Source organism: Ricinus communis, chromosome 8, assembly GCF_019578655.1.
Source record: "Ricinus communis isolate WT05 ecotype wild-type chromosome 8, ASM1957865v1, whole genome shotgun sequence".
Taxonomy (NCBI): Eukaryota; Viridiplantae; Streptophyta; class Magnoliopsida; order Malpighiales; family Euphorbiaceae; genus Ricinus; species Ricinus communis.
In genome coordinates, this window is record NC_063263.1 from 8,767,347 (window position 1) to 8,780,362 (window position 13,016).

Here is a 13,016-nt window from a genome sequence, read left to right on the forward strand (position 1 = left end):
TCAATATAAAATACTTTTTAAATAAAAATGATATTAAGGTTTTCATTTTTAAAATAATAACTAATAAAAGTCTAAATATTAAATAAATTTCTCATAAAAATATCTATTTAGTGACGAAAGAATTCAAATGTTTACAACTTATTTTCCTTCTTATTTTATTTTTCTCTGTGAAAATAACATTAGGGTAAAACTAATTAAAACCAAATTCAAACAATTGGAGGGGGATTAAAAGGTGGCAAGGACGAGCAATAAAAACATTTGACACTGTTGAATAGCAAGTAACCAGTAGAAGTCACAGTCATGGTAAAAAGGCTTAACCACTCTAACATGACATTTTATCCACAAAAATGGCATTTCTGTCATTACAATTCGAAAAACCATTGAAAAGTTTAAAGAAAAAGAAAAAAACAACTGCTTCCATTTCCCTACACAGTGGGGAGAGAGAGAGAGAGAGAGAGAAACACATTCTCTCTCTATGTCTGTAGCCGAAAGCGACGAGCCAATGAAAAAACTACACACAAAAACACACAACACAGCAAAAACCTCAAAAACAACCAAAACCAAAAAGAAGTAACCAACTAAAGCTAAACCAAAACTACTTTACTTCAACTATTCTTAATTTTTTACCTTTACTTTTTTTCCTTCTCTAATCTTCAACCACTTAAAAATTTCTAATTCTGCTTCTTCTTCTTTTTATTGCTGTTTGCTCTTCTCTCAAAATTTTCAAAAAACCCACTTTGCCTTTTTCTTTTTCTTTTTTCTTTTTTTTTTTTGGTTCTTCTTTTGTGGGGGGAAGGGGGTCTTTTTTGGGTTTCTAATCCTTCACATGTAGCCAACTAAAGCCTCAAACTTTACTCAAAAACAGAAACGCTTTCCTTTCTATTTTGATTTCCCTTGTTCTCTTTTCTTGTTCTTGTTGATATGAATAGTCTTTAGTAAAATGTTTCAGCGGCTGGGAACGATTGTTTTTGGGGCTTGGATCAGCAATACGGTACCGTTTTTCTGGCTTGTTCTCTGGATCTCTTGATTGCTTAAAGATTCAATTTTGCTAAATCAAGTGAAACGTCTTTCTGGATATTGTTTTATTTTATCTTCTTAGTATTGGGTGAAATTAGATATAGTTTGGTGGGTGCTGAGCTCTGATCTCGAAAGGTTTAATTTTTATGCTTTTCTTGTGTTTGGGGGAGTTGTCTAATAATAGACAAAACGAGGATAACGATGTCTCCAATCTGGATATCGCTGTCTCTTTTGCCTTTATCTCTATCTTGGCTCTTTACATTAAAGAAATATAAAAGTTAAGAGAGAAATTCAATTAACAAGTTGTGTCCATTTTTAAAGTCCTTTCAAGTGCTACAAGGTTTGTATTTCTTGAGGTTGTGATTTTTAAAGCGGGTAAATTACATGGGTTTGCTTTAGATGTCCATTATGGGCAATTTTAACTTAAGTTCCAGGAAAGTGTTCTAATCTGTGTGATTGAAGGAAGCCACTTTGGTTTTGTTTTAGGTTTCTAGCATCTTGTAATATTTGTAGATTTGGGGTTCAGTTTAGCAAATTAAAGTCTCTTTTCTATCTGGGTTCTAAAGCTTTTTAAAGTGTTCAAGTGCGATTAAGGAAAGGAAGCTACTTGGTTCTTGTTTGGTTCTTTGTGGCCAAGAATATGTGTTAGGTCTCAAGTTAGATTTGAGGAAGGAAAAGAACTAAAGAGCCGCATTTTGGGTTTTTTTGGGTTGCATTTGTTGCTGGGTGTTTGTGAAGATTCTGTTTTCTTGGTGATATTGAATTTGAAAAGATGGCAATGTCCTGCAAGGATGGTAAGCAACCCGCAAACTTGGACAATGGAAAATATGTCCGTTACACACCTGAGCAGGTCGAAGCCCTTGAGAGGCTCTATCATGAGTGCCCTAAACCCAGCTCTATTCGCCGTCAACAGTTCATCAGGGAGTGCCCAATTCTCTCTAACATTGAACCAAAACAAATTAAAGTTTGGTTCCAAAATAGAAGGTAAATACTTTTAGTTTCTCAAAAAATGGAATATCATTTTCGTTTTGTTTATTAGGCTTAGGCTGTTCCTTCAATTAAATAGTTTAAAAACTGTTTCAGAGAAATCATATAACTCAAGACTTTGGATTTGACACTTTGTTAATTACTACTTACATTTGTTTTTGGTTTGTGTGAAAACTTAATTCCTAGAGGAATATAAATTAGAAAGATAAGATTCTTTCAATACTTGGTCTTTCTTGAGCAGTGTGATCTTTCCAATCATTTTCTCATTACAATCTCTTGCAAATTAGTTAATATAATGTGTTTTGTTTCATATGATTTTTCAGATGTAGAGAGAAGCAGAGGAAAGAGGCATCACGCCTCCAAGCGGTGAACAGGAAGCTGACTGCAATGAATAAGCTTCTCATGGAGGAAAATGATAGGTTGCAGAAGCAAGTGTCACAGCTGGTGTATGAAAATGGCTACTTTCGCCAACATACACAGAATGTAAGAATTAAGTCTTTATTTTTACATCTGCTAACTGGTTGTGGGAAATTTTGTTGTTTAAAGAAAAATAAAACATAAAGCAACTTTGCAAAGATTGCTTATTTCTCCTCATTCCTACTGAGACTCAAGTACTTAATTTCTCTTCTTTCTTAATTTTGTCAGGAATCAAGAGGTTGTACATGCATTCTTTTTTTTAATATATTAAATTATTGTTAAAGTATATGAATTGAGATAGAGTGGTTGTTTTCTCTTATAGACAACGCTTGCAACCAAAGATACAAGTTGTGATTCAGTAGTAACAAGCGGTCAACACCACTTGACACCTCAGCATCAACCAAGGGATGCGAGTCCTGCAGGGTTAGTGGGGATACGGTTGTTGGGTCCTTTTCTGTTATCGAGCTTTGTGACCACTTTGGTGTGTGTGTAAGGAATATTGAATTTCATGCTTTGTATTTTTTTCCAGACTTTTGTCCATTGCAGAAGAGACTTTAACAGAGTTTCTTTCAAAGGCCACTGGAACTGCTGTGGAGTGGGTCCAAATGCCTGGAATGAAGGTACCTTTTATACTTTTCTTTTTCTTTTAGAAATATTTTATTAATAAACAAATCTTGTCCTTCAAAAAAAGTTTCAAACTTTTGTACTCCCATTTCTTCTTTTAAATTAATGTTAACATAACTTTATCCAAGGGAGAAACTAATGAAATACAAAAGGCTGAACTGAACTTATTATCTTGAATGCTAATAGTATAGGAATTGATGCTTTTAGACTCCTGAACACCACAACGTTTATTTTGAGTTATTGTCCTTTTAATATGAAGTTTTGAATATGCTGGCACAATTAAATAATTTGTCCTTGTTCTTAACTTTGTAAATTTTGAATACACTACCGTAGTTTAATTGAAAGCATCTTTTTTACTAATTTATTTTCTCATTACGAAGCATATTTTGTTTCGTGCAGCCTGGTCCGGATTCCATTGGAATCATTGCTATTTCTCATGGTTGCACTGGCGTGGCAGCACGAGCCTGCGGCCTAGTGGGTCTAGAACCTACAAGAGTAAGTGCAATTTGTTTGTTTCCTTCTCTATCATTCTCCTAGTTTCAGGCTTTGAGCTAATAACCTTATAATATGATCTTTTCAGGTCGCAGAAATTCTCAAGGATCGGCCATCATGGTTCCGTGATTGCCGAGCTGTGGATGTGCTGAATGTGCTGCCTACTGCCAACGGTGGAACCATTGAGCTGCTATACATGCAGGTAAGTGCACATTTTATACTGCTGTCTGTTTGAGATTCTGTGATGGAATTGTTTAATACTATTTTTTTTTATATTGTAGCTCTATGCTCCAACCACATTGGCACCTGCTCGTGACTTTTGGTTGCTGCGCTACACTTCTGTTTTAGAAGATGGCAGCCTTGTGGTATGTTCCCCAATTGTTTGAATATGTAATTATTCACTTTTACCATTTATATAAATAATGTTTTGTCCATTTTTTGCTCTGATGCATAATTTAGATCTGTGAAAGATCACTTAAAAATACTCAAAATGGCCCGAGCATGCCACCAGTACAGCATTTTGTCAGAGCGGAAATGCTACCAAGCGGGTACCTGATAAGACCTTGTGAAGGGGGCGGTTCAATTATACACATAGTTGATCATATGGATTTAGAGGTTGGCTGTCATTTGCATCCTTCTTATTTCACTTTGTTTGCTGTGAAATTTGAAGTTTGTAATTGACCAGAATAAATATTAATTTGAGTATTCATTTTGTAAACTAGCCATGGAGTGTGCCTGAGGTTTTGCGGCCACTGTATGAATCATCAACAGTACTTGCTCAAAAAACAACGATGGCGGTAAGATTACCAGTCCATTTGTTTTCATCATTTTGACAACGCAAATTCATTGTATCCTGAGATCTGAAACAATCGGAGGGGCCTATATGCTTTATAGCTGCTGTAAATTATCAAGCATTACATAATCTAATTTGTAATGATGTCTTTTGCATCTTCATATAGGCTCTGCGCCAGCTAAGGCAGATAGCACAAGAGGCTTCTCAGTCTAACGTAACAAACTGGGGCAGACGACCTGCAGCCTTGCGAGCATTGAGCCAGAGGTTAAGCAGGTTGTATCTCCTGCTATTTTAGTCTCTAATTCAGTCTGATAATTGTTACCTTTCATTGAAAAGAATATCTTATTACGTGCTTATGGCAGGGGTTTTAATGAGGCTCTTAATGGGTTTACTGATGAGGGGTGGTCAATGATGGGAAACGATGGCATGGATGATGTGACTATCCTTGTAAATTCATCTCCGGAGAAGTTAATGGGTTTAAATCTCTCCTTTAGTAATGGATTTCCAGCTGTCAGCAATGCAGTATTATGTGCCAAGGCATCAATGCTTTTACAGGTTAGGATGCCAAAATTTCATTACAAGGCTATTTAGCATTAAATACGGTGGAAGACTTGGTGTCTTAATTTGAAACTATGCCTGATGGAATCATACTTGCAAATATTGTTGCTGTTTACCTCACAGTAGACAACATTTTATAATTTTTCTCTCTTGTGCCTTGGGCTTTTCCTACTTCAGAATGTTCCTCCTGCAATACTTCTTAGATTTTTGCGGGAGCATAGGTCGGAATGGGCAGACAACAATATTGATGCGTACTCAGCTGCTGCTATTAAAGTTGGCCCTTGTACCTTACCTGGGACTCGAATTGGTAGTTTTGGAGGCCAAGTCATACTTCCACTGGCTCATACTATTGAACATGAAGAGGTAAGTGTGTTAATAATATTCTGTAGCTTTATTGTGTCATGTAATTAAGCATGCTGTTTCCTTTATTCTTTTTCTTTTCTTTCTTTCTTTTTCTTTTTCTGTTTGTTTGATAAAATTCTGTGTTTATTAGTTCTTGGAGGTCATTAAATTGGAAGGTGCTGGCCATTCTCCCGAGGATCCAATAATGCCTAGAGACATGTTTCTCTTGCAAGTAAGTATTGTTATACACTGTTTCCTTTAGTAGTGCTGCTTGCAGCTTGAAATCCTTTCTGGGCTTGACATGTTGTCGGCAACCATACCCTTGTAGCCTTTTTTTTTTTCCTCATGGGGTTGGGGGTGGGGGTGAAGTTAGGTTGGCAATTTTGGCTTTAGCAGGCTAGGTTGTAGAATGGCATGAGCAGCATTTTTGATCTCTCTTGCAAGATAAATAAGAGGTCAAGATGGTAGATGGGACGCTATGGGTAAACTTTTAGATGCTTTGGAAAATGGTACATTACTGTGTATCCTTGATTAATTTAGATTAGCTAATTTTTCTGGTGAATATCATGCATTATGAATGTGAAATTAAGTTGTTTTGGCTGGGTAATTACTCCTTGCTTATCATTATATTTTGCCTAGCATGTCATCTGTTGCTTTTTATATATCATTTTTGTTCTTGCTTCTATAGCTCAGTTTTCCTGTTGCTACTGTTTTGACAGCTCTGTAGTGGGATGGATGAGAATGCTGTTGGGACCTGTGCCGAGCTTATATTTGCTCCCATTGATGCATCCTTTGCTGATGATGCACCACTTCTACCTTCTGGTTTTCGCATTATTCCCCTTGATTCTGCAAAGGTTAGATAAATTTGTTAAATCATGTTCTTTTCTGTAAATTTCTCTTTATTCTTTGCTGATGCATTATAAACTGTTGCAGGAAGCATCCAGTCCAAATCGCACGCTAGATCTTGCATCTGCTCTTGAAATTGGACCTGCTGGAAACAAGTCATCCACCGATTACTCTTCCAATTCTGGATGTATGAGATCTGTGATGACCATTGCATTTGAATTTGCATTTGAGAGCCATATGCAAGAACATGTAGCATCAATGGCTCGGCAATATGTTCGGAGTATTATATCATCTGTTCAGAGAGTTGCATTAGCACTCTCTCCTTCTCATTCGGGGTCACATGCTGGACTTCGGACACCTCTTGGTACTCCTGAAGCACAGACCCTTGCTCGTTGGATCTGCCAGAGCTATAGGTGTGTTTGGTTGCACTTCCCGTAAAGTTATGTGTACCATAAATAATATTATTATACAATTTTCTCTTAAGAATCTAAGATGATGGGATAATTCTGTTTAAGAATTCAATTAATTTTCCTTCAGTCTATTCGGGCGGTTACATGTCAAATAGAAAAAAATGGACATGTAAGATGAAGTGAAATTAAGTAATAAAACAATTGTGATTGTATCTCAGATGCAATTTATTAATGCAATTGTGGTACAGAAGAAAATGAGACTTTGACCTTATTGCCCCTCTGATATCTATTGTGAGACATTAATATGAGGTCCCCGCTAATTAGTAGTTCGGAGTATTGGCCTAAGTGTTGCATTGAATGAAGATTGCTTGTTTTAATTGATGGCATGGTCATTACTTTGCAGGTGCTACTTGGGTGTTGAACTACTCAAATCTAGCAGTGAAGGAGGTGAATCTATCCTGAAAACCCTCTGGCATCACTCTGATGCTATCATGTGCTGCTCTCTGAAGGTGTGCATATGACTATTAAATGTTGTACTTTTTTTCCTCTGACAACATGACTCCCTGAATTGGGAATCTTTACTGTTTGATATTACCCTGTTTTGAATATTTCTTAATATCTGTCAGAATGGAGATATATAGCTCTTAAGATAACATTGAGGAAATTTTTTGTCTGCATCTTCTAGTAGCATTGTTCTCTGTGCCACAGACCTTTGCGGTTAATTTGTGATATAACTCCCTGCCTTCGTATATGATGAGTGTATTGAAACCAGTGGAAGATTATTATTTGTCATCATCAGCTCTAAAACCTATAATTTATAATTTTCTTGTTGATTAGTGCAAGTTGTATAAATATTATTAGCTTTTCTTTATTTAGTTGTTTTTACATTTATGTAGTTAGAAGTGAATTGTAAATTCATGTAGTTCTTCTAAATTATTTCCCAAATCGAAATTCTCTGATCTAAAAATATACTTCTGCAGGCATTGCCAGTCTTCACTTTTGCAAACCAAGCAGGGCTTGACATGTTAGAGACAACTTTGGTTGCATTGCAAGACATTACTCTGGAAAAGATATTTGATGATCATGGACGGAAGACTCTCTGCTCTGAGTTCCCACAAATAATGCAACAGGTTTGCACAAATAAAGAAAAAAAATTCCTATAGACAAAGTATTTATGCTCAGGAATAGAAGCAGTATCTCCTTCTTAATGTGATGACAAAATACTGGAATAAATAACTGCTAAATATAACAGGTTTTATATGCTTCTGTCTAATGTGTATTTCTTTTTGTTTTCCTGTTAGGGTTTTGCTTGTCTTCAGGGTGGTATCTGTTTGTCAAGCATGGGCAGACCAGTGTCTTACGAAAGAGCAGTGGCATGGAAGGTGTTAAATGAAGAAGAAAATGCACACTGCATCTGCTTTATGTTTATAAACTGGTCTTTTGTGTGAGATATTAGGCCAGAATGCAAGTGGAAGGTTAAAAGAGAAACGTAACTCTAGAAGTATGCTATTTTGTTGGCTTGTTTATCTATTATCTATGACGAACTTCGAATACTTGGTAGAACCTATAAGGTGTTCGTTTGTCATGTGCCCTGAACTTCGTTTTGAGTGTGGGAATTATTCTCCTAGAAATTACTTGGGATCATTGTATTTGACACTATAATTTCTAGGACTGCAAATTCACTTTGCTTTTAGCTGATTTTGTTATTCGACTGTAGAAATGTGTCCATAGCGAGAATGAGCTGACAGGGCGGTGGTTTGCAATTTGCAGAACTATTGCCTGTTTTTCTTAAAACTTAAGTTAATTTGGGTTCTGGACTGTAGAATTTATGGAGGAACATGTTTTAGGGTGGGAAAGGTAGTGATCAATCTCCTCAATAAATTTAAGCCGATGCATTCATTTTCACTATCAAGTGTTGAAAGATTTGATGGTTGGTGGTTTAACCATCAAATCCTGTGCTGGAGGTGATAATTATCACCAAACCATTGACATTTATTAGCTTATTAAAATCTATAGCAGTAAGGTTCTACTGTTTCAACAATATCAGTTGAAAGAAATCATGCGATACGAGAATTCCTGTATCACCTGGTAAGAATGGGCTGTTCTTGAATAAGGGTACAAAAGTGTTATTATTGCTGAAGGTCAATCATTTTGTGGCTAAGGTTATAAGTTAATTCTGTAGCGTTTTATTCATGTTCTAGTCGTGGTCTGTTGCGCCCCTGTCGCTGATAATTGTCGTACCTATTCAATATTATGAATATGCTAAGGGCACTCTTCTCTGCTTAAAACCAACAAGATCGCCATTTCTTGGTTGATTGACAAACGAGGACAACAAGGATCTTAAAATGTAGGTCGTCGCCAGAATAATAACATTAAGTATTCAAGAAATTCCTTGTTTACTTGGCCACATATATTTGTTACGCAAATTAGTTCAACTAGTGGATTAGAAAATTATTAAATAGTAGAAGTATTAGTCTATTAATTTCATGAAAATTATAAAATTAAAAATTAATAAACTACTATGTAACATAAAAAAAAAAAAACTATAACAATACAAACCAAATATTTAATTTTCAATCCAACAAGCGATCGACATAAAAATATTTGTGCTTTAAAGTAACTATATAATAACTATAATTGCTTTTAATAGAAAATATCATTTTCATTTAACCTCTTTCTTATAATATCATTAATATGATAATAATAATAATAATAATAATAATAATTTCAATAACCATTACATGTCTATTATTATCTTCCAAATACATACAAGCAATAATCTTTTTTTTTTTTTTTGTGTTTCAAGTGGATATGAGATTTGAGTTCAAATAACCAACATAATCCAATAAAATTTAAAATTCCAAGCACATCCGTATAGAGAGAAGAAGGAAAAAAAAAGGTAAATACAAAATTTGTTTCGATGTGTGCACTCAGTTAGTATCAGGCCTAACCTATCAGAACCATTACAATTTCTGCTCTCTAGCAATAAACCATTGGAGCTTCACATGGAGCTACATTACTTATGGAAAATATTTATAAAAAATACGAACAGCGTTGCACTTTAAGAATATATATTCTTTTAAAAAAATATAGAGCAAGATATTAAAAAAATGAAAATATACTTTCTTCCTTTCAATAAAATGTCATACATTGATAATAAATGCATTAAAAAGAATTATCCATCAAAGTAAATGCATAAGAATTTGCTTTCTTCCTCTCGAGCTTGCTGGTTTTCTATGGGAGTTTGTCGTCAAACGGTTATGGGTCGGAATGAATGGAAGCTGCTGGAGGTGCAATGGAGCTTTGAAGGAAGTCAATTCTTATCAGATCGATAGTCTTATGCTCTCTATTACTCCTTATTCAGAAGCAGGATGGTGGTTCGACTAGCGATGACGCATCGGTGTTCCTTTGCTGGTCTTTTACGCTTCTGGTGATTGTACGTTCATGTCTTAATCTTGCTTTTTTTGCTATTTAGATCTAAATCATGGATGTCCAATGGAGATTATATACAACAGAAGGTCATCGATTGCAATTACTGATCCTCCATGTCGGTTTTGATTCTCTGGTAAGAGATGGATGGTTTTGACGGTATGTGAACTGTTCAGGAACTGATTAGGATTTTTCAGTTAATATAGTCTATGGAGCGAATTTTTGGGGTGGAAGCCCAACCCTTTTATTTGTATTTGGGCTTTTTGGCCCTAGTGATAGTAGTAGGAAGGTAGCCTTTTATTGTATTTAAGTCTCCTTTACAAGTCTTTTGAGTTTATTTAATTCAGTAGATAAAAAAAAAAATTATGACCTTGGTATTTCTCCTTCAGAATAATATTTCATATAGCAAATAAGAAAGTACAAGAGGAACATCATTATCATTCACCCTATTACTTACTAGTTGAATTGGTGTTCAATATTCAAGAGGAGACTTGGATGGATTTCTAACCCCAATTTCTTTTGCTTGCTTTTAGCCTTTGCCCCCTGCTGCTTCTGGACTGGAATCCTTGGCACAATGATGTCAATGAAGGAACCAAAAAAGGGTACAACATGAAATTATTGCATGGATATGCATGCAATCTCTACTAAGCCTAAGCTTGAGTTCATTTTTGATAATTTTTGTGAAAAGATAAAGGTCAGACGGGCATCCAAAGCTTCGATGGTCTCTTTGTTATTTCACAAGTATAAAGAACAAAGACAAATAAACGACAGGCTAATATATATATATATCCCAAGCAACATATTAATTTATTTAGTTCATAATTCATACATCTAGTTACATAAATTGAGTACATAGAAAATGGAAAGAGCAAAGGTGAGAACTTTTGCAGCTCTCTGCAACATCCAACTGCTGAAAGCCTTGATAATTATTACATTACATAGACTGATGATCATCAGTTCGACGTTTGCTACATTTTGGCAAAGAAAATAACTGCTAGGCACATAACTTTGATAGTTAACAAACTGGAAGGAATAACAAGAGAGTAGAAAATTTTGAACCAATCCCACCACCAAAAGAGGGAGGAGGGGAAGAAAAACAATATCAACGTTGTTAATATTTCGGTTTTTTGATTTTTAGGGTCTTACTCAAAACTTATAGCCTAGAAATAATTCACTTTGATCATGTAATAAAATGGTCTAAAGAGTGAAAAGAAGAATCAACCAGGGGAAGAAATTAAAATGTCCCTTAGTTGAAGTTGGGATAAAAAAGGAGGATTAGTTGAAGAGGGGATAAAGGATGATTGTATCTCAACCCCCAAAAGAGTACTTTTTAAGGTAATTATAGAGGTAGATTCCATAAAAATGGGTCCTAGGAAAAAGATAGGCAATGTGGCCTGAATCGGGTACTAGCTAGATTTGTTCATTGCTAAACAAAATCCTAGGTGTAGCAGGATTTTGAAAACATTCAAAAGAAAATAATAGATAAGGGCATAGGTTAATTTTTGGCAGGTACCCATCAATTTGGCATTGTGAAATTAAACATATCCCTTGTAATAGCAGCAATACAACTTGAACTCCTGGCAATCCCTCCGTTCTTTTGAGCACCTTTAGGACTGAAAGACTTAGTCCTCCTTGTGTTTTTCTTCAACATCTCCCTCATTGCTTCAGCTTGGAACAACACTGGATAAGCCCTTCCAAACTTGTTAAACCTAGCACAAGCGCTCATATGCGCATTCAGTGCGTCCTCTATTTTCTTGCCTCCATCTTTCTCCATCTCTTCTTTCACTGCCTCAGCACACAACCCACAGATCCACTTCCCTAAAAACTTGTTCCGGATTCGATCAATGTATTCAGGCGTGCACTCTTCACACATGCCACAACACTCGCATTTTGCATCTTCAACCTCCGATATGGGTGGGAGTTTTATGTCAACTATTGCTTCTTTGCTCATTTCAAATGAGATATCAGATATTGTTCGTTGAAGATTCTCGTTCGACATTCTTGGTGGCTTGGAGCAGTTGTTAGTACTCTTAGTGTAAGGGCTAACAATTGCCTCTCCATGTGGTGGTGCCATTATCATACACACAAAAGGAGTTGATTTCCTGCAAGAAGTCCTCTAAACAAGAAGGAAGGAAAGAAAGAAAGAAAGAAAGAAACTGAATACAGGGATACTCGATCAATTAGGGTTTCAAGAGATAACTTGGGAAGATCTAAACTATTGGTAGCTAGAGAGTAAGAAGAAGTACCATATATATAATAGTTCACTTCTCTTTCTTGAGATACTTAATAGTAAAGCATGTATGGATCTCGGACACTCACCTGTTAATAATTAATGCAAGCGTGAACAATCGTGAACTTGCCAGATTTTTCAGTAAAGATTTGGAAAAAAAGAAAACTGATTCTTTTTTCAAGTTCGTGTTAACCGTGAACCACATATCTGAGAAACATCGATCATTTTCATCTCGTGTTAAAATTGAGGATATTTTTCATGCAACTGTTTCTTTTCCCCTTTTGGATACATATATCAGTGTGGATTTTCCTCCACCATTCCTTTCCGTAGTTGGTCTAAGAATATAACTTCTATTTCAGGTATTGGAGATGGCTCTGGTATTTAATGGGTTAATATTGAAGCTCTAATATACTTAAATTTCTTTTTTCTAATTTCATTTATTTTTTGATATACATAGGTGACAAAACTCAACCTCAATAATTTTAAGATAACTGTATATCCAATGCTCAAATTCAAAACTTTAATTAAGTTAAAAGAAATCTTATTATTTCATCTACACACTTTTCAGTTGACTTCATTTTTTTTGCTTTGAAGTATTAGCATTTATTATAATTTTAAATCTGTAACACATATTTTCTACAATTTAATAGTCAGGCTTTCTTATTTTACTAGTGATTAATGATAAAAAATGCTAAAACTTTTAATCAAATATATTCTCACACTATATTAAAGAATTATTTCACTTATAAATTTAAATTATTAAATGAGACCCGAAAAATAATTCTATATTTCTAACTGTAAAAAAAAGAGAAAAACTAAAATTCACATCTAGCACATCAATAATGTTAAATTCAAATCAATACACTAAATT

At 35.1% G+C, this 13,016-nt stretch overlaps 2 protein-coding genes across 2 annotated transcripts; one reads left to right on the forward strand and one right to left on the reverse strand.

Moving 5' to 3' along the window:
* The first annotated feature begins 585 nt into the window (after positions 1-585).
* On the forward strand, positions 586-8,192 carry LOC8273792 (homeobox-leucine zipper protein ATHB-15). Its single transcript, XM_002515931.4, has 18 exons — positions 586-2,001; positions 2,328-2,487; positions 2,744-2,844; positions 2,951-3,041; positions 3,445-3,540; positions 3,626-3,739; positions 3,819-3,902; positions 3,997-4,152; positions 4,260-4,334; positions 4,497-4,603; positions 4,693-4,885; positions 5,066-5,251; positions 5,382-5,462; positions 5,950-6,084; positions 6,164-6,489; positions 6,890-6,995; positions 7,467-7,616; positions 7,788-8,192. Exons 1-18 carry the CDS (start codon positions 1,790-1,792, stop codon positions 7,932-7,934), a joined length of 2,520 nt encoding a protein of 839 aa, XP_002515977.1. The 5' UTR covers positions 586-1,789; the 3' UTR covers positions 7,935-8,192.
* Positions 8,193-10,701: 2,509 nt separating this feature from the next.
* LOC8273793 lies at positions 10,702-12,147 on the reverse strand. The gene has a single exon (XM_015717355.3). It carries the CDS (start codon positions 11,993-11,995, stop codon positions 11,432-11,434), a length of 564 nt encoding a protein of 187 aa, XP_015572841.1. The 5' UTR covers positions 11,996-12,147; the 3' UTR covers positions 10,702-11,431.
* Between the last annotated feature and the right edge of the window lie 869 nt (positions 12,148-13,016).

Coding starts and splice junctions, on each gene's coding strand:
- LOC8273793 (XM_015717355.3), bottom strand. CDS start 11,995: ATGATAATGGCACCACCACATGGAGAGGCAATTGTTAGCCCTTACACT.
- LOC8273792 (XM_002515931.4), top strand. CDS start 1,790: ATGGCAATGTCCTGCAAGGATGGTAAGCAACCCGCAAACTTGGACAAT. Junction 3,042..3,444: donor TCCAAATGCCTGGAATGAAG/GTACCTTTTATA, acceptor TGTTTCGTGCAG/CCTGGTCCGGATTCCATTGG. Junction 3,903..3,996: donor TAGAAGATGGCAGCCTTGTG/GTATGTTCCCCA, acceptor TGCATAATTTAG/ATCTGTGAAAGATCACTTAA.